This window comes from Leptopilina boulardi, unplaced genomic scaffold (genome assembly GCF_019393585.1).
Source record: "Leptopilina boulardi isolate dan_hultmark-lab unplaced genomic scaffold, ZJU_Lbou_2.1 LbouV2_151, whole genome shotgun sequence".
Taxonomy (NCBI): domain Eukaryota; kingdom Metazoa; phylum Arthropoda; class Insecta; order Hymenoptera; family Figitidae; genus Leptopilina; species Leptopilina boulardi.
Genome location: NW_026137698.1, coordinates 987542 through 1007861, shown reverse-complemented (window position 1 = coordinate 1007861; position 20320 = coordinate 987542). Strand labels below are relative to the sequence as shown.

Here is a 20320-nt window from a genome sequence, read left to right as displayed (position 1 = left end):
AACTCAAATGCCGACTTGATAATTACCAAGAAATAATTGGTATTGAGTTATTTTATAGCAAAATGGATATGAATTATTTATAATTAAAATACTGTTTGCTCGTTGATTTTATTGAAAATATAGGTCGGTGAAGTTCACAACGATTACGATCATAGAAAATTTAAAACCAAAATACTGCATAAATACAACAAAAAATTACAAAAACTTCAAAACAACATTAAACTTAAAAAAAAAATTAAATTCAACACCAAATTCATTAGAAAAACAACCCTATAACCAGTATAATCCCCAATACTGACATTTTTCAAAAAAAAAAGAAAGTTCATCACACACAATTTTATTGCAAAAACTCGCACAAAATACAACTAAAAGTACAGAAGACAATTGACACACCGCTACAAGTAGAGAAAAACCCCTATTAACACCCATAAGCCAACCATAACCATAAAAATTTTCTACAAAATTCAATTTTTCATAGGCAGACTATTTTATTGCAATTTCTTGAACAAAATACACCTAAAAGTGTAGAAACAAATTGACGGCCCGATCCGAGTAGAGGAACACCAATTTTATGACCATTAAAGCGATTTTCGTCAAAAAAAAATTTTCAAAAAAATTCAATTTTTCTTAGGCACATTATTTTATCGCAATTTCTTGCACAAAATACACCTAAAAGTGTAGAAAAAAATTGACAGTTCGATCCGAGTAGAGGAACACCAATTTTATGACCATTAAAGCGATTTTCGTCAAAAAAAAATTTTCAAAAAAATTCAATTTTTCTTAGGCAGACTATTTTATTGCAATTTCTTGCACAAAATACACCTAAAAGTGTAGAAAAAAATTGACGGCCCGATCCGAGTAGAGGAACACCAATTTTATGACCATTAAAGCGATTTTCGTCAAAAAAAAATTTTCAAAAAAATTCAATTTTTCTGAGGCAGACTATTTTATTGCAATTTCTTGCACAAAATACACCTAAAAGTGTAGAAAAAAATTGACGGCCCGATCCGAGTAGAGGAACACCAATTTTATGACCATTAAAGCGATTTTCGTCAAAAAAAAATTTTCAAAAAAATTCAATTTTTCTTAGGCAGACTATTTTATTGCAATTTCTTGCACAAAATACACCTAAAAGTGTAGAAAAAAATTGACAGTTCGATCCGAGTAGAGGAACACCAATTTTATGACCATTAAAGCGATTTTCGTCAAAAAAAAATTTTCAAAAAAATTCAATTTTTCTTAGGCACATTATTTTATTGCAATTTCTTGCACAAAATACACCTAAAAGTGTAGAAAAAAATTGACGGCCCGATCCGAGTAGAGGAACACCAATTTTATGACCATTAAAGCGATTTTCGTCAAAAAAAAATTTTCAAAAAAATTCAATTTTTCTTAGGCACACTATTTTATTGCAATTTCTTGCACAAAATACACCTAAAAGTGTAGAAAAAAATTGACAGTTCGATCCGAGTAGAGGAACACCAATTTTATGACCATTAAAGCGATTTTCGTCAAAAAAAAATTTTCAAAAAAATTCAATTTTTCTTAGGCACATTATTTTATTGCAATTTCTTGCACAAAATACATCTAAAAGTGTAGAAAAAAATTGACAGACCGATCCGAGTAGAGGAACACCAATTTTATGACCATTAATGCGATTTTCGTCAAAAAAAAAATTTCAAAAAAATTCAATTTTTCTTAGGCACACTATTTTATTGCAATTTCTTGCACAAAATACACCTAAAAGTGTAGAAAAAAATTGACAGCCCGATCCGAGTAGAGGAACACCAATTTTATGACCATTAAATCGATTTTCGTCAAAAAAAAATTTTCAAAAAAATTCAATTATTCTTAGGCACATTATTTTATTGCAATTTCTTGCACAAAATACACCTAAAAGTGTAGAAAAAAATTGGCAGCCCGATCCGAGTAGAGGAACACCAATTTTATGACCATTAAAGCGATTTTCGTCAAAAAAAAATTTTCAAAAAAATTCAATTTTTCTTAGGCACATTATTTTATTGCAATTTCTTGCACAAAATACACCTAAAAGTGTAGAAAAAAATTGACAGTTCGATCCGAGTAGAGGAACACCAATTTTATGACCATTAAAGCGATTTTCGTCAAAAAAAAATTTTCAAAAAAATTCAATTTTTCTTAGGCAGACTATTTTATTGCAATTTCTTGCACAAAATACACCTAAAAGTGTAGAAAAAAATTGACGGCCCGATCCGAGTAGAGGAACACCAATTTTATGACCATTAAAGCGATTTTCGTCAAAAAAAAATTTTCAAAAAAATTCAATTTTTCTTAGGCAGACTATTTTATTGCAATTTCTTGCACAAAATACACCTAAAAGTGTAGAAAAAAATTGACGGCCCGATCCGAGTAGAGGAACACCAATTTTATGACCATTAAAGCGATTTTCGTCAAAAAAAAATTTTCAAAAAAATTCAATTATTCTTAGGCACATTATTTTATTGCAATTTCTTGCACAAAATACACCTAAAAGTGTAGAAAAAAATTGGCAGCCCGATCCGAGTAGAGGAACACCAATTTTATGACCATTAAAGCGATTTTCGTCAAAAAAAAATTTTCAAAAAAATTCAATTTTTCTTAGGCACATTATTTTATTGCAATTTCTTGCACAAAATACACCTAAAAGTGTAGAAAAAAATTGACAGTTCGATCCGAGTAGAGGAACACCAATTTTATGACCATTAAAGCGATTTTCGTCAAAAAAAAATTTTCAAAAAAATTCAATTTTTCTTAGGCAGACTATTTTATTGCAATTTCTTGCACAAAATACACCTAAAAGTGTAGAAAAAAATTGACGGCCCGATCCGAGTAGAGGAACACCAATTTTATGACCATTAAAGCGATTTTCGTCAAAAAAAAATTTTCAAAAAAATTCAATTTTTCTTAGGCAGACTATTTTATTGCAATTTCTTGCACAAAATACACCTAAAAGTGTAGAAAAAAATTGACGGCCCGATCCGAGTAGAGGAACACCAATTTTATGACCATTAAAGCGATTTTCGTCAAAAAAAAATTTTCAAAAAAATTCAATTTTTCTTAGGCACACTATTTTATTGCAATTTCTTGCACAAAATACACCTAAAAGTGTAGAGAAAAATTGACAGTTCGATCCGAGTAGAGGAACACCAATTTTATGACCATTAATGCGATTTTCGTCAAAAAAAAAATTTCAAAAAAATTCAATTTTTCTTAGGCACACTATTTTATTGCAATTTCTTGCACAAAATACACCTAAAAGTGTAGAAAAAAATTGACAGCCCGATCCGAGTAGAGGAACACAAATTTTATGACCATTAAAGCGATTTTCGTCAAAAAAAAATTTTCAAAAAAATTCAATTATTCTTAGGCACATTATTTTATTGCAATTTCTTGCACAAAATACACCTAAAAGTGTAGAAACAAATTGGCAGCCCGATCCGAGTAGAGGAACATCAATTTTATGACCATTAAAACGATTTTCGTCAAAAAAAAATTTTCAAAAAAATTCAATTTTTCTTAGGCACATTATTTTATTGCAATTTCTTGCACAAAATACACCTAAAAGTGTAGAAAAAAATTGACAGTTCGATCCGAGTAGAGGAACACCAATTTTATGACCATTAAAGCGATTTTCGTCAAAAAAAAATTTTCAAAAAAATTCAATTTTTCTTAGGCACATTATTTTATTGCAATTTCTTGCACAAAATACACCTAAAAGTGTAGAAAAAAATTGACGGCCCGATCCGAGTAGAGGAACACCAATTTTATGACCATTAATGCGATTTTCGTCAAAAAAAAAATTTCAAAAAAATTCAATTTTTCTTAGGCACACTATTTTATTGCAATTTCTTGCACAAAATACACCTAAAAGTGTAGAAAAAAATTGACAGCCCGATCCGAGTAGAGGAACACCAATTTTATGACCATTAAAGCGATTTTCGTCAAAAAAAAATTTTCAAAAAAATTCAATTATTCTTAGGCACATTATTTTATTGCAATTTCTTGCACAAAATACACCTAAAAGTGTAGAAAAAAATTGGCAGCCCGATCCGAGTAGAGGAACACCAATTTTATGACCATTAAAGCGATTTTCGTCAAAAAAAAATTTTCAAAAAAATTCAATTTTTCTTAGGCACATTATTTTATTGCAATTTCTTGCACAAAATACACCTAAAAGTGTAGAAAAAAATTGACAGTTCGATCCGAGTAGAGGAACACCAATTTTATGACCATTAAAGCGATTTTCGTCAAAAAAAAATTTTCAAAAAAATTCAATTTTTCTTAGGCAGACTATTTTATTGCAATTTCTTGCACAAAATACACCTAAAAGTGTAGAAAAAAATTGACGGCCCGATCCGAGTAGAGGAACACCAATTTTATGACCATTAAAGCGATTTTCGTCAAAAAAAAATTTTCAAAAAAATTCAATTATTCTTAGGGACATTATTTTATTGCAATTTCTTGCACAAAATACACCTAAAAGTGTAGAAAAAAATTGGCAGCCCGATCCGAGTAGAGGAACACCAATTTTATGACCATTAAAGCGATTTTCGTCAAAAAAAAATTTTCAAAAAAATTCAATTTTTCTTAGGCACATTATTTTATTGCAATTTCTTGCACAAAATACACCTAAAAGTGTAGAAAAAAATTGACAGTTCGATCCGAGTAGAGGAACACCAATTTTATGACCATTAAAGCGATTTTCGTCAAAAAAAAATTTTCAAAAAAATTCAATTTTTCTTAGGCAGACTATTTTATTGCAATTTCTTGCACAAAATACACCTAAAAGTGTAGAAAAAAATTGACGGCCCGATCCGAGTAGAGGAACACCAATTTTATGACCATTAAAGCGATTTTCGTCAAAAAAAAATTTTCAAAAAAATTCAATTTTTCTTAGGCACACTATTTTATTGCAATTTCTTGCACAAAATACACCTAAAAGTGTAGAGAAAAATTGACAGTTCGATCCGAGTAGAGGAACACCAATTTTATGACCATTAATGCGATTTTCGTCAAAAAAAAAATTTCAAAAAAATTCAATTTTTCTTAGGCACACTATTTTATTGCAATTTCTTGCACAAAATACACCTAAAAGTGTAGAAAAAAATTGACAGCCCGATCCGAGTAGAGGAACACAAATTTTATGACCATTAAAGCGATTTTCGTCAAAAAAAAATTTTCAAAAAAATTCAATTATTCTTAGGCACATTATTTTATTGCAATTTCTTGCACAAAATACACCTAAAAGTGTAGAAACAAATTGGCAGCCCGATCCGAGTAGAGGAACATCAATTTTATGACCATTAAAACGATTTTCGTCAAAAAAAAATTTTCAAAAAAATTCAATTTTTCTTAGGCACATTATTTTATTGCAATTTCTTGCACAAAATACACCTAAAAGTGTAGAAAAAAATTGACAGTTCGATCCGAGTAGAGGAACACCAATTTTATGACCATTAAAGCGATTTTCGTCAAAAAAAAATTTTCAAAAAAATTCAATTTTTCTTAGGCACATTATTTTATTGCAATTTCTTGCACAAAATACACCTAAAAGTGTAGAAAAAAATTGACGGCCCGATCCGAGTAGAGGAACACCAATTTTATGACCATTAATGCGATTTTCGTCAAAAAAAAAATTTCAAAAAAATTCAATTTTTCTTAGGCACACTATTTTATTGCAATTTCTTGCACAAAATACACCTAAAAGTGTAGAAAAAAATTGACAGCCCGATCCGAGTAGAGGAACACCAATTTTATGACCATTAAAGCGATTTTCGTCAAAAAAAAATTTTCAAAAAAATTCAATTATTCTTAGGCACATTATTTTATTGCAATTTCTTGCACAAAATACACCTAAAAGTGTAGAAAAAAATTGGCAGCCCGATCCGAGTAGAGGAACACCAATTTTATGACCATTAAAGCGATTTTCGTCAAAAAAAAATTTTCAAAAAAATTCAATTTTTCTTAGGCACATTATTTTATTGCAATTTCTTGCACAAAATACACCTAAAAGTGTAGAAAAAAATTGACAGTTCGATCCGAGTAGAGGAACACCAATTTTATGACCATTAAAGCGATTTTCGTCAAAAAAAAATTTTCAAAAAAATTCAATTTTTCTTAGGCAGACTATTTTATTGCAATTTCTTGCACAAAATACACCTAAAAGTGTAGAAAAAAATTGACGGCCCGATCCGAGTAGAGGAACACCAATTTTATGACCATTAAAGCGATTTTCGTCAAAAAAAAATTTTCAAAAAAATTCAATTATTCTTAGGGACATTATTTTATTGCAATTTCTTGCACAAAATACACCTAAAAGTGTAGAAAAAAATTGGCAGCCCGATCCGAGTAGAGGAACACCAATTTTATGACCATTAAAGCGATTTTCGTCAAAAAAAAATTTTCAAAAAAATTCAATTTTTCTTAGGCACATTATTTTATTGCAATTTCTTGCACAAAATACACCTAAAAGTGTAGAAAAAAATTGACAGTTCGATCCGAGTAGAGGAACACCAATTTTATGACCATTAAAGCGATTTTCGTCAAAAAAAAATTTTCAAAAAAATTCAATTTTTCTTAGGCAGACTATTTTATTGCAATTTCTTGCACAAAATACACCTAAAAGTGTAGAAAAAAATTGACGGCCCGATCCGAGTAGAGGAACACCAATTTTATGACCATTAAAGCGATTTTCGTCAAAAAAAAATTTTCAAAAAAATTCAATTTTTCTTAGGCACACTATTTTATTGCAATTTCTTGCACAAAATACACCTAAAAGTGTAGAGAAAAATTGACAGTTCGATCCGAGTAGAGGAACACCAATTTTATGACCATTAATGCGATTTTCGTCAAAAAAAAAATTTCAAAAAAATTCAATTTTTCTTAGGCACACTATTTTATTGCAATTTCTTGCACAAAATACACCTAAAAGTGTAGAAAAAAATTGACAGCCCGATCCGAGTAGAGGAACACAAATTTTATGACCATTAAAGCGATTTTCGTCAAAAAAAAATTTTCAAAAAAATTCAATTATTCTTAGGCACATTATTTTATTGCAATTTCTTGCACAAAATACACCTAAAAGTGTAGAAACAAATTGGCAGCCCGATCCGAGTAGAGGAACATCAATTTTATGACCATTAAAGCGATTTTCGTCAAAAAAAAATTTTCAAAAAAATTCAATTTTTCTTAGGCACATTATTTTATTGCAATTTCTTGCACAAAATACACCTAAAAGTGTAGAAAAAAATTGACAGTTCGATCCGAGTAGAGGAACACCAATTTTATGACCATTAAAGCGATTTTCGTCAAAAAAAAATTTTCAAAAAAATTCAATTTTTCTTAGGCAGACTATTTTATTGCAATTTCTTGCACAAAATACACCTAAAAGTGTAGAAAAAAATTGACGGCCCGATCCGAGTAGAGGAACACCAATTTTATGACCATTAAAGCGATTTTCGTCAAAAAAAAATGTTCAAAAAAATTCAATTTTTCTTAGGCAGACTATTTTATTGCAATTTCTTGCACAAAATACACTTAAAAGTGTAGAAAAAAATTGACACGCTGATACGAGTAGAGGAAGACCCCCATTACCATCCATAAGTCAATCATAACCATAAAAATGTTCCCAAAAAAATTTAATTTTTCTTATACAAACGAGTTTATTGCAAATTTTTGCAAAAAAGACACCTAAAAGTGTAGAAAAAAATTGACACCCTGATACGAGTAGAAGAATCGCTTTATTACCACTCTTAAGTCAACCTCTAAATTCCAAATTAATAGAAGATTTAAGGATGATTAGAAGAAAAGAATGTAGATGTTTAATGCGTTGATATGGGATGGAGAAATAACATTTGGCAGGGTCGGAATTGGAACATAAGGATATAGTGGAGGTGAGTAGGAAGATGGGTAAAGATAGAGTTGAGGTATAATAAATTGATAAAGGTACTGTGGAGGGATGGCGTACCGAAGTATACGGATGAGGAAATTTGTTAGGTGAAGTTGAAACTTTAGAATCAGCAAAGGAATAAATGAATTGAAATATTGGATGAATGAGCAGTGAAGGAATTGAAGGGTATGTTTGTGTGTGTGTGCTTGAGATAAAGGATTAGGTGCATTTGTTACAAAGATTATTGGAGGGAAAGGATGAGGAAAAAAGTACGGATGAAAGAGTGAAGTAGATAATGAATGAAACTCTGCAGGGTGAAAAATGGGTGAATGATTTGGCAAGAATGAGAAAGGAAAAGAATAAAGGGTTGTAGTAAAAAAAATGTCAAGCTGCTTTCGACAAAAAAGGACAAAACGGAAGTTCCTGCTGAGATATGCAAGAAAATGTTGTGAAATTAAATTCTGAATATCTGAAGTGTAATATTTTCATTAATTAAATTAATTACCTTGACGTAGTAGGAAACATAAATAGCAAAAACGTTTCTGTCGTCGGGTCCTTTTCCAGAGCAAACAATCGTCGCTGCTAAATTTCCACTGGCTTTGTTTGTGTAACTGTCTTTGCTGGTGTAACTGTCTTCTAATGCAATCCAATTTTTTGTGTTGCTTCTCTCTGGGTTTAAAGTATAACTTCTCGTGAGCGTAAATCCTGGATCCACCGGGCAACCATCTCGAGAGGATACTAAAGCCACTTTATTCTTGAATTTCCCATTACTAAACATGCATACGTCCACGTGTTGAACTACAAATGCCTGTAAAAAATTTCTTCTATTATCAGTTGGAAAATATTTTTCTTTTTTAAATTTTTTAAATGAATATTTGTTTCAATGATTTTAAAATTTCTTTTAGGGTAAAAAAGAAAGTATGTAGTCTTGACACTTAATGTTACGATCTTATATAATATTTTCTCCCTTGAAATAACACGTACGAACTATAAATTTTTAAAGCACATCCATTAAAGGATTACTCAGAATTAAAAATCTATATAATTTTTCTAAAAATACTTAAATATTTAATAAAATAATTTTAAAGTTTCTAATGAAATTTGTGTTATTTTAGAAAAACGAGAAAATAAAATGTAAATAGTGTAGTGTAAATATGTCTGTATCTGGACAAGAAACAAATATTTTGTATTGTCAAAGAAATAAAAATTCGGTCAAACAAAAATTTGGACACTTGAGAGTTCGATCAAAACAGAAAAGGGATTTTATCTTAATATGAGACTACTTTTTTCTTGTTGAATTTTTTTTATATTACCGAGGGATTCCTTTCCTTATACAGAAAGTTTTACGAAGTTTTTGATAGATCTCTATTTATTGAAATTGCTTATTTCCTCAGAAAAAAATTTTTATTGGAAAAAAGAAAAAAAAAATGCTCTGAGACACGAATATTTACACTTGATTCCCAAGGAAACGTGTTTGCTCCAATATTCTTGTCTGAATGCAATTTCAAGTTTTCTTTAATCCTTGAATAATATTTAGACTTTTAAAATAACTTTAATAATTTTTTTTTCATTTCAACGATTCTTTTTTCTACCGAAAGAATAGATAGTAATATTAAATTGATTTTGTCAAAATTTTGACTTTTTGTCAAAAATATTTATGACACAAAATTTATTTCAATTTAAATAACGTGAGTTTCAAAATATATTTTCTATTCAAAATTGAAAGGTCAATTTCGAGTTTGCTTTTTAAAAAATGTAAATCTGAATAGCACAAACAAAATTGAAAATATTTTCTGCTTTTCTGCATGTATATGTCTATTTAGTTTTCTTTCTCTTTTGGGGGGTGACATTTCTGTTTGAACTTTTCCTCAATATTGTCGTGTGACATGTTGCGTTGCCTACGCGCTCTGCCTCTTTTTTTTCCGACTGTATATTATTGATCCATCGTCAAATGAATATTTGACGAAACCGATCAGAAATTATTTCTTGTTCTCTTTTGTTTTTAACTTCTAGAAATTTATACATTTATAAACCGTTAAATTTAGAAACCGATAAAGCCTTTTTAAAAGCAGTGAGCGGAATATATTTTCGATTCAGAGAATTTCTTTTTAAACATTCGGATGTACGATAAAGAACAAAATATAAAGCGAAATGTATTTGAAAGGAAATATACGTTTCAGTAATTAATAATTGAAGTAAAAATGTTTTTTCTAATATGGAGATATTTGGTGTAATTAGTACAGGGATCTTTATTAAGAAATTAATGATAGTAAAGTTTTCTATTTGACGAGAATTAATTAAACAAACAAAAAAAATATATAAAAGAGTGCTAATATGATTGAAAAGTATAAAAGGGAATTGATTTGCAGGTTTATATATTTGTTTTGTGAATAACAATCCGATTTCGGCTAGAAAAGTTTTATGTCATGAAATAGTCTTCGTAAAATTGAGATGAATTTTACGATTTTCTACTGTATCTCGTGGGTCAAAGTCGTATTTTAGAAATAAGGAAATTACCAAGATAACAAAACGATGAATTTTGTAAGAACGAATTTCTAAGACAGAAGGAAAATTGTTGTTCAGAGTGATCTTTAAATTTTTTAGCAAATCCACTCTTTACAAACTCGTCACAATATCTACTATTTTTATACGTTCAACTACTTTATTTCTTTTTATATTTAATGATTACCAGTTTTTATATTTTTCTGTTATTCATAATATATTTAGCTAATTTTTCTCTCTTCCACTTTTTAGTCTGGAAATTATTCAACTGTTTTCACTTTTTTTTTTTGCTTTCATTTTCTCACTCTTCCATGCCTCCTTATTTTTTTAAAACAAAATTAATTTTGATTTTAAAAATTTTATTTGGGTAAAAAAGTGAAATATTTAAATAGTAGAATCGATATTTATTTACATCAAACAAATCGAAACAGGTGACATTTAATATTCAGAAAATGTATTAAGAAATGTAGTATTAAAGGGAATGTCGAATAGATGATTGAAATTACCTCGATCCTTTTGACGGTTTTTTTACTATTGTTGGTAATGTTGACACGAACTGTGATTGGATCTCCACGACTGTAAATTGCACGATCCAAACTTGCTTCTAAACGTAGGGGGCCGTCGCTCATGAGAAATTGCTTTTCCATGACTGCATGTGGTATTTTCGGTTCTGAAAATTAAATTTTAAAAATTGAAATATTTTTTTTAAAAGAATAAAGAGATAAAGTTATTAGAAACAATTCTTTGAATCAAGAACAAATTTTTTTTTTCTGGATGTTCGTAAAATCTTGAACTACAGTCAAATAAAATAGCTAAAACTCATTGCAAGGTTACACTCAAAAAAGTGGACTATAAACTTTCAGCAAACTTTATATTTTTGGAGCCTCGAAGATTCATAAACTTTCAAGATTTCTCCAAGAGAGTTTAACTTATTTGAAATTCAGGGACTCCCAGAGAGAATATTAAGCGTTAAATCTTGTCACCAGTATTAACTGCGAACTTGAAGAATTTTATATGTATACGTATATATATAAAACAGTATTTTACAAAATCTTCAATAAATAATTGCCAAATAGTCTCTTAGTGAATTATAGTTAGTATAAAATTATTTGGTAACACAATGTATTTTAATCCTCTTTATATTAATTACATTTGACTAATTTGGGAACCGAATATATTGCATTCGTTAAATGATTTATTACTTGTTTCCGCTAAATTTGATAATGGATAATTATTAATTTATCTCGAGGGAGAAATGATTAATAATTGAGAACTAATTATGCCGAAAAAATTTATTTTTTAACAAATTTTTACGAAAAATTTTTAGGTGACGAATTTTTTATTTTAAATAATTGGTTTACGCTTTTCTATGTCTATTTATAAATTGTTACAATATGGTTGTTCTTTTTTGCTTCGGTAACGCTTTTTCTTCTCGTTCTCTTTATAGACAAGCAGATAAGATTTTTCTTTTCCCATTTCATTTGCATATCTACTATTTTCATAAGAAGGATTACTCTATTAATATTTATGTACTTCTAGAATTGTTATTTGGTCATAAAAATGTATATCGGTACTGTTGTGTGTACAGGTGAAGATTTAGAGGATTAAAAAAAATTTTAATGGGGTTTAGAGAAAGACACATCATTAGAGAAAATTTAAATTACAGTGCCGCTCAGCAGATTTTGCCTAACCCTACAGAATTTTAGGCGTTGTAAAAAGTTTTATATTTTTGTTTCTAATACTCATAAAACAATAAACACTTTTTTAAATATCTTTGTATCACAATTTTTATAAGCTTTAAAAAAGGTCTTTGTTTATTGTTTTATCTATACAAAAATATAAAAATTTTTACAACGCCTAAAATTTTGCAGGGTGGGCAAAATCTGCTGAGCAGCACTTTATGATTTCCTTTTTGGTTTATCTTCAAATTTACTTCTGAAATCTAAATTATTATTTCAAATTAATCAATTACACACGGAGTTATGACACCGTGCAAAAGGTATAAATTATTTTTTTTTGTTATTAAGCTTTTCTGATTTTTCTTTTAAATATCAGTGATTTTTTTTTTACCTTCTGCCTCTTCGATATCAGAATTCGTGTTGTCGTTGTAAGAGACTTTTATCTTTTGAGGATCGCATTCTTCAATTCTGTTAAGCAGTGACTCTCCTGTCGTTGAAGGCACTCTATAAAGGGGATTTCTTGATTGTGAATTCGGTCCCTGTATCACTCTGATTCCCATTTGAACCATTGTCGTATTTTTTGCTAGCAATTTATCGTCAGGTGTCTCGGCTGAAAATAAAAATAACGTTTTTTTTTCTTTTATTATTAAAAAAAATACATATATAAATTTGATTTGAAAGTATGGATTAAATTTTTCTCTAATTGGACGAAATATTAAAATGTTTTTTTTTTAACAAAGTCAATTACCCTTCAAATGAAATTATTTTATATGAAAATTGTTATTCCAAAAGCAAAATGACCCTTTGTTATACGTTAACATTTATGTATTTAAAGGTTACGTTTATAAAATTTAGTTTTGTATTTTATTTATATATTATATTATGGTCACTGTTTTATTACCTTTCTTTCATTTTTTTTTTTATAAATAACGAAATATGAGTTGAATCCAATATTTTTTTGTTCAGTTAGTAACAAAAGTAACAAATAAATATTAATTAATATTTTCAATTGAAAGTTTTGAAGCATGCTTGGAAAATTTAATTAATGTCTGGTTCACTGAAATTTTCAAAGCTAAATTTATTTGTTTAACAATAACATATGGAAAAATGAATAAAACTTTTTTTTCCAAAAATTTTCATGGGCTTAATAAATTTTTCATATGTTGTCGTAGATTCTTAGGCAATGATCCATAAATTTTAAAAAGAAAAAAAAAATGTTACATATGTGACATGTGAGTGTGATAAATTGAAAAATGATTTTTTGCTGAGTTTTCTAAAACGAAGGAGACTATACCTATAAATAAAGGGTTTTTTTTTCATTCTCTCGAGACAGAATGTTCAATAACATGTTCTGTATTTATGGATTTTTATTTTATTTAGTTTTTACCATTTTTTTTTAAATTTGAATAATATTTGTCGTAAAAAATTTGATTCATAAAGAAGATTTAATTTATTGTTCTTATAAATAGTATTTAAAATATTGAATTATTATTTTTTGACGAATGTCAATTTGAAAGCAGCGGAAAGTTGACGAAGCAGTTGAATGCAATGTATTCAATATATCTCTCGGTCCTTTGAGTTCCTTTGGAACTTATATTGAATGCTTTTCAATTTTCCAAAGCTTCTGTACTCTTGAATATAAATATATATATATATATATAAAATGTAGATTTTTCTAAGTCGGTTTATTGAATCTTGGATGATACTACAAAACGTAATACTCCAGCTTTCATTTTTATTTTGCCCCCTTTAGACGAAGGTCACTCTAAATGTATTACATAAAACAATTTCAGGGTTAAAATTTATATAACAAAATGCTCATGAAAAAAGATAAAAATTTAATTTTAAACAATAATTAATAAAATAAATTATAAATTGAAATATTTATATTATATTATCTTAGTTTAATGAAAATTCTTAATTAAAATTTTTTTCCAATTAAAATTTTTTAACTATTTTTTTTTAGTTTTTAATTAAAAATTTTTATTCCATAATATTAAATTCATTAAAAAGATTTGTAAATTGGATGAAAATTTGTTTGAAACGTTAATTTGTTCAATAAATACTGTTTTCCTCTCATGATTTTCCTTTACTTTGAGTCGATGGTAAAAACTTTATTAAATTATTTACTTTTCTATCTAAAAATTGAAAAAAATTTTGAATTTTATTTTAATTATGAAAATATTGAAAAAAAAATTACATAGTGTATGAATCTTTTAAATATCTGGATGTGAAAAAATGTGTTTTTAAAATTTAGTTTTCTCAGTTTTGAAGGTAACTTATTAATGAGCTCTGTTTCTGGTTCGTTACGTTTTAGATAATAATTATTTCTCTCTGCTGTTAGATTCGAGATATCTAGTTTCAGCCTTTAGAATTCTGTATATATTCTACGTTCAAAGCGATTCTAAAGCAGATTTGTGCATTACGAGTAATAAAGGCTATTAGACCAAATAGAGTTTCAAGTACTTTACTGTTTACGTTTAGAAGCTTATGGCTTGAATTAAGCTTAGGTAATAAATTGATAAATTACGAAGGATTTATTACAGTTTATTTGGACCGCTTTCAAAATTATTAAAATTTAAATATAAAGCTCCAAAATGTTCAGATTTAACAGATTCTAAATTTTGATGGTTTGTTTGAAACTATTTTTTAAATATTTTTAATAGAAAAAAAGTTACCGAAAGGTTTAATTAGTATAATATTTGCATTATTCCTGAAGAAAAATACGCAGTTGAATAACATTTCTATCAAAAGCATACGAATATTATTGATTCAAAATCATACTATAGAGAATTTGAGAGACTTGATTTAAATTCTATATATACTTTGAAATAAAAATATTATCATGCTTTTGGCAAAATGTTGTTGATTCTAAAGTTTATTTTTCTGTGTAAATATCGATTCTAACTTTCTCTAAAAATTTAAAAATTAAAGTAAAAAAAAAAATATTCTTTCTTTAGATAGAATGCTTTTATTATACTAAAAAGTGGAAAAGAGAAAAATTTTTAAAACTGTTTCCAAGTTTAAGGAAAGAGGTTTTAAAAGCAAAGTTGATTTTTTCTTTTCTTAAATTTTGTAAAACGTTTTAAATTTTTTCTTTTTTTTACCCCTTTTTAGAACGCGATAATTAAATTAAAAGATTTTTTGTACTTTAATTAAGTTTAAAAAAAGCAGGACAAAATTAATTATAAAATTTAGTTAAAAAGGAAAATATCGTACGACAGTTGAAATAAGTTACAGTAGAAATAAATAGGTAGGATATAAAAGAATACCACTTTTGTGGTTCATTTTTTTCTTTTAATTAATATGAACGTGTTTTCCCTTTAACGTCACTCTTAGTTTATTCCAACAATGAAGAAGTGATGATAAATTGAACTCATTTTCTTTTGTTTTTTAAAAAAAATTTTTTTTATATATTTGATATTTCATAATTTTTTTATTTAAATATATTTTCTTAAATTTATATTAAATTATGGATAATCTATACAGAATAAAACTAAAGTTATTTTAGATAAGAACCACTGCACCTTTTTATGTCGAATCATCTATAATATTGATTTTATGTCGTGTCCAAAACTTGAGAAATTTTCTCTAAATTTGATTCACTAGGTTATTTTGGCTCTTTTTTTTATTTTTCTTCCTTAAAACATCCACTCTAATTTTCTAGCTCTCTTTTTCCACCACTTAAAAATTTTGTTTTACCCAAAATTTAGAGATTTTAAAAAATTTCAATGGGAAAGTAAAAACACAATCCTAAAAGAAAAATTCAATCTTTTCGATGTAAAATTGTGGTTCGATTTCTATTTGTAAATAGATTTTTTAGCACAATTTTTGTATTTATTTAACTCACCGACAAACACTCGAAAATTGTAGCTAGTACCGATTGGTGCTCCATTGTATTCTTTCGCAGGAACTAGTTGAACTGATGGAGGCGATAATGGCATCAACGTCATTGTAAATGGATGTGCATTTCCTCCATATTTATCTATTAAGTGACTCTGAAAAAACAACAAAAATTTTTTTATGTAAATATTTGAATTTTTTTCAATGGGTTTTTAGAGTCGCTAATAACGAAACTGAAGTTAAAATCTGAACTTAAAAATCTATTAATTTTGTTAAAATTTGTTTCCTATAATTTTTTTTCATTTTCAACTTCTCGAACTGGGTCAAAGTCTTTATTTCAATGTGACATTATAGCTCTCCCAGGTATTTTGCTCTTTGCTTTTGGGAACGGATAATAAATAAGGATTTACGCACGATATCTGATACACGTGAACAGAATAATAAATTTATTTCACCCATATGTTATGATTACCAGTCCGAATCTTCCAATTTGTACTTGTGCGCGAGCTTTTACACTATTTTCATCTTCCTCAAATATTCTCAACTCGACCATTTATTAAGGTATTTTTGACATTTTCCTTCCAGAGAGTAAAAAATTTTCAAATAATGGAATGCCAATATTTTGTCCAAAGCTAATAGACATTGCTGAAAATATATATTTGTTTTTTTTTTAAAGTCATCTCCATTTATAATAAATATTTTTTTTACTTCCCCCCGCCTTTTTCAATATTAATAATATTTCTCCACCGAAAGATCGATAGGTATGTACATTATTATAATGTGATATAGGGAAATGGATGAGGGAAGCTTTCAGTTAGAATTCTTGTCAATAATGTCGCTTCCAAGGAGTTTCAATCAGTCTTTTACCTTCTGGCATCTTGTTTCTTTCGATCAAACTTTCTTGAAAACCAGTACTTCCGTGGGCAATCAATTTTATCGGTATGAGATAGAGAGAAAAAAAAACCTATGAAAATTGATGATATGAAACGTTTAAGAAAAATATAAAAAAAAGTAAATAGATATTTCGAGAAACAATTCTCCATTAATGTTTAGGAAATTTTACAAATTTTTATTTTTTATATTTAAATTATTTTTTACGTAGACAAAATATGATTGAAAAGTTTAAATAAATTGATTATTTTTTATGTTAATGTTTATAATAATATAAATTTATGTTTATGTTAATTTAATAATTTGTTTTTTGTTTAAATTAAAAAAAATTAAGTTTCTTTTACATATTTAATTTTAGCGATAAATAGAAAACTCTTAATTTTATTTGGCGTAAAGTTATTTTTATATTATTTTTTTTTATTTCTAGCGGAAAATTTGAATTATTTTCGCGCCGTGTCGCACCAATCGACGTTAGCTGGCGCGCATGTCACGGGTTAGGTTAGAGCGCTATTCCGGCGACCGGCATCCGGAGATAAATATGAATTACTGGTGAGTCAATAATATATTTATTTTCATTGTATCGATTAAAAATCTCTATTTTTTTGTTTTTATTTATTTGATGCTTAAATTGTTCTCATATACATTAAGAATGATTGACTATAATCCAGCTCACGAGTGCGACGAAGACGCACTCTTATGCGCAGTTCCATTAGCAATTCTCTCGCACTCACGCTTACCTATGATCAGTATGAAATCATTCTTACAATATAATTGGGAATTTCATTCAGTCTATAGATACAAACATTGTGTCAAATGTTTCTTTTCTGAAAAAGTTTATAAAATTTATTCATTTAAAATGAATCCTGTTGCATTTACGTCATGTAAGCCAAAACGAAAAAAAAAACGTTCTCACATTTAAGAAAAAAATTAGAGATCATTGAAGAACTTCAAAAAAGAAGCACCTGCCGTTTCTTTGAGTAAAATTCACAATGACAGATTTTTTGTTACATACATAATTGTTAATATATTCTTGATGACCTTGTGGTTTATTGGTTTAAATTTTGACACTTTTTGTTGTTGTTGCTGACATAACTCATCGGTGAGTTTGGCGCCCAACAAATAATTTTTTTTTGCGGTTTTTATAATTTTGCGTAATGTTTCCGAATCATTTCCCTTTTAATAAATAATTTATTTTTTTTTCAAATCATTACAGAAGGTGACTGTAATTATTCCCTCAATGCCAGGGGGCAACTAGACATTAGAAAACTCAATCGTAATATGCAAAATAAATACAGTTTCCAAATGAAACAAATTTTGTCAAAAAACATTTAATTCTTATAAAAAAAAATTTAGTTTGAAGATCATAATTATGATCATCTAAGAACGAGAGTAAAAATTCTAAAACTTACATTTAAAAAAAAATAATGTTATATGAATAAATAAAACAAATGAAATACATAAAGTAATAAAAAGTTGTATATATTTAAAATTTGCATTGCTTTGAGGAAAAAGTAATTCTTTTTTTCCGAGAAAAAATTGTTGGTTTCATTTGCTTTGAAAAAAAATTTTTTATTACTTTTTCCATCTACTACTGTACTCTTGTGAATCAAGGGTCTAGACATCGCGATGTGAGTTCGTTGTCCTTTAAATCATTGAGATTGAGGGAGAAAGCTATTGCGTTTCAATTTGACATATTTATTCTGAAAATATTTTGATAACTTTGAAAATAATTATATAAAAAAAAGTACTTGAAATTTTTCTACTAGTAGGTCTGAAGCATAGGATATAACAAATAAAATTTATAATTAATTTAAAGAATATAAATATAAATAAACATAAATAAACCTAAGAGTAAAAATAAACATAAATAAAAATAAATAAATATAAATAAAATAAACAAAATATAACATTTAAACAATTGAAGTATTTTTTCTGTTCTGGTGTAAATTAAATCTCATTTTTTTTTTTATTTTTCAATACATCATAGTGATATAGTTGCCGGTATTTTTCTAAAGACGAGAATTATTTAGCTGCCTCTAAGGGAAGTAGACCATAAAAGTAAAATACTCTAACTTAAGAATCACATTTAATCTAAAATGCAGTGCTGAGGAAGATTAATTTTTCAAAGTAAAACCGTAATAATTCATTCAGAAAATTAAAATACTTATAAAATATTATTTTCTATTATTTATTTATGTTATTATTGTTATTATTATTATTCTTATTATTATTATTATTATTACTAGTATTATTGTTATTATTACTAGTATTATTATTATTATTATTATTACTAGTATTATTATTTTAATTTTTTATGCAACTCTTCACAAAATTTATAAATTCATCAAGAATTGTAATTTATATATTAAATAAAGAAAATTTTTTTCATAGTCACAAAAAAATACAAAATGATAAAAAATATAAGATAAATTATTTGAAAAAAAAGTGTAACGGAGGTTGAAGTTGATTAATGATCAAAAAGTCTTGATGAGATTTTTAGCGATTTTTCATATTTATAACTAATGAAGCTGCATTCCAACATCTTTTAGAATGTAATTATTTGTCTTCATATATATGTATATATACTTTCTCACATGAAAACTAAATTTTAATTTAGACTTAGATTAACAAGATTTTTTTTAAACCACTAACAAAAACATGAGAGGAAAGTAATTTTTCATTAATTTTACGCGTTGGTTATGTAATTTTTATAATTTTTTTTCTTGTTTCCGTATAATTATTATATTTTAATTAACTTTTATGTAAATTTACAATGAATTAAAATAATAATTTTGTCTATTTTTAAATTTATTTTTTATTAAATTAATATATTTAATTAACTTTATAAATTTTAGTTTATTTTTTCTGACTTTCATTTTGTTTGTAAATAGAATTTTCTCATGTTTTTGCGTGTGATGTTTGAATTTAGTTTGTTCATTGATAGCTAAAGAAAAATAGAGAAAAATTTTGATTAAAAATACATAAAGTTATTAAAGAAGTTAATTAAGAAAGATAATTTATATTACAGCTTCTATTTTATATGAGAAAGAAAAATGAAAAATGACAATTTCTTTTGTAAATAAATAATATTACAAAGTAAATAATAATATTAATAATAATAATACATGGTAATTAAATAAATAAATAAATAAATAATAAATTTTGTTTATTTTTTTTGTCTTTTTACAATTTTATATATATTTTTTGTAATTAATTTGTTGTTTTTTTAGAGTTTTATTTATATTTTCTAGTCACATTTTGTCCATTTATCTTTTTACAATTTTATTTTTTGACATTATTTATTTTATATTTTGTTTTTTATTTATTGACATTTTTAAATCATTTTTTCTGGTGTGCTGTTAATTCCGCTTTAACTTTGAAAATAGTTTTTATTGATTTAAAAATTGATAACGCAGGATGTCTGCAGGAATGGACAAAGTTGCATTTGTAACAGAGTTAGGGCACCACCCTCGAAAGCAAAAGTCTTCCGATAGTTCCG

At 27.0% G+C, this 20320-nt stretch overlaps 2 protein-coding genes and 1 long non-coding RNA gene across 10 annotated transcripts in view; 1 reads left to right on the top strand and 2 right to left on the bottom strand.

The window, feature by feature from the left end:
• LOC127276748 (14 kDa phosphohistidine phosphatase-like) overlaps positions 1-20320 on the top strand; it is an 82225-nt gene that overhangs the window by 6456 nt on the left and 55449 nt on the right. The window lies entirely within an intron of this gene.
• The window catches only part of LOC127276745 (arrestin, lateral eye-like), a 59310-nt gene that overhangs the window by 2270 nt on the left and 36720 nt on the right, over positions 1-20320 (bottom strand). For all 3 annotated transcript variants that reach the window (XM_051297382.1, XM_051297383.1, XM_051297384.1), the window contains exons 6-9: positions 15938-16085; positions 12479-12697; positions 10915-11078; positions 8412-8714 (exon numbers count right to left, since the gene is read on the bottom strand). In XM_051297382.1, the coding sequence (XP_051153339.1) occupies positions 8412-8714; positions 10915-11078; positions 12479-12697; positions 15938-16085 (834 nt within the window). The remainder of the gene's footprint in view (positions 1-8411; positions 8715-10914; positions 11079-12478; positions 12698-15937; positions 16086-20320) is intronic.
• On the bottom strand, positions 105-7190 carry LOC127276754 (uncharacterized). Of its 5 annotated transcripts, none has more exons than XR_007842254.1 (3): positions 6943-7190; positions 1282-2352; positions 105-1128 (listed from the first exon to the last, which is right to left on the bottom strand). It is a non-coding gene; the product is annotated as an uncharacterized LOC127276754 (long non-coding RNA). The 5 variants fall into 5 exon arrangements; XR_007842252.1 differs by lacking the exon at positions 6943-7190 and adding an exon at positions 5719-5829; XR_007842255.1 differs by lacking the exon at positions 6943-7190 and adding an exon at positions 5107-5265.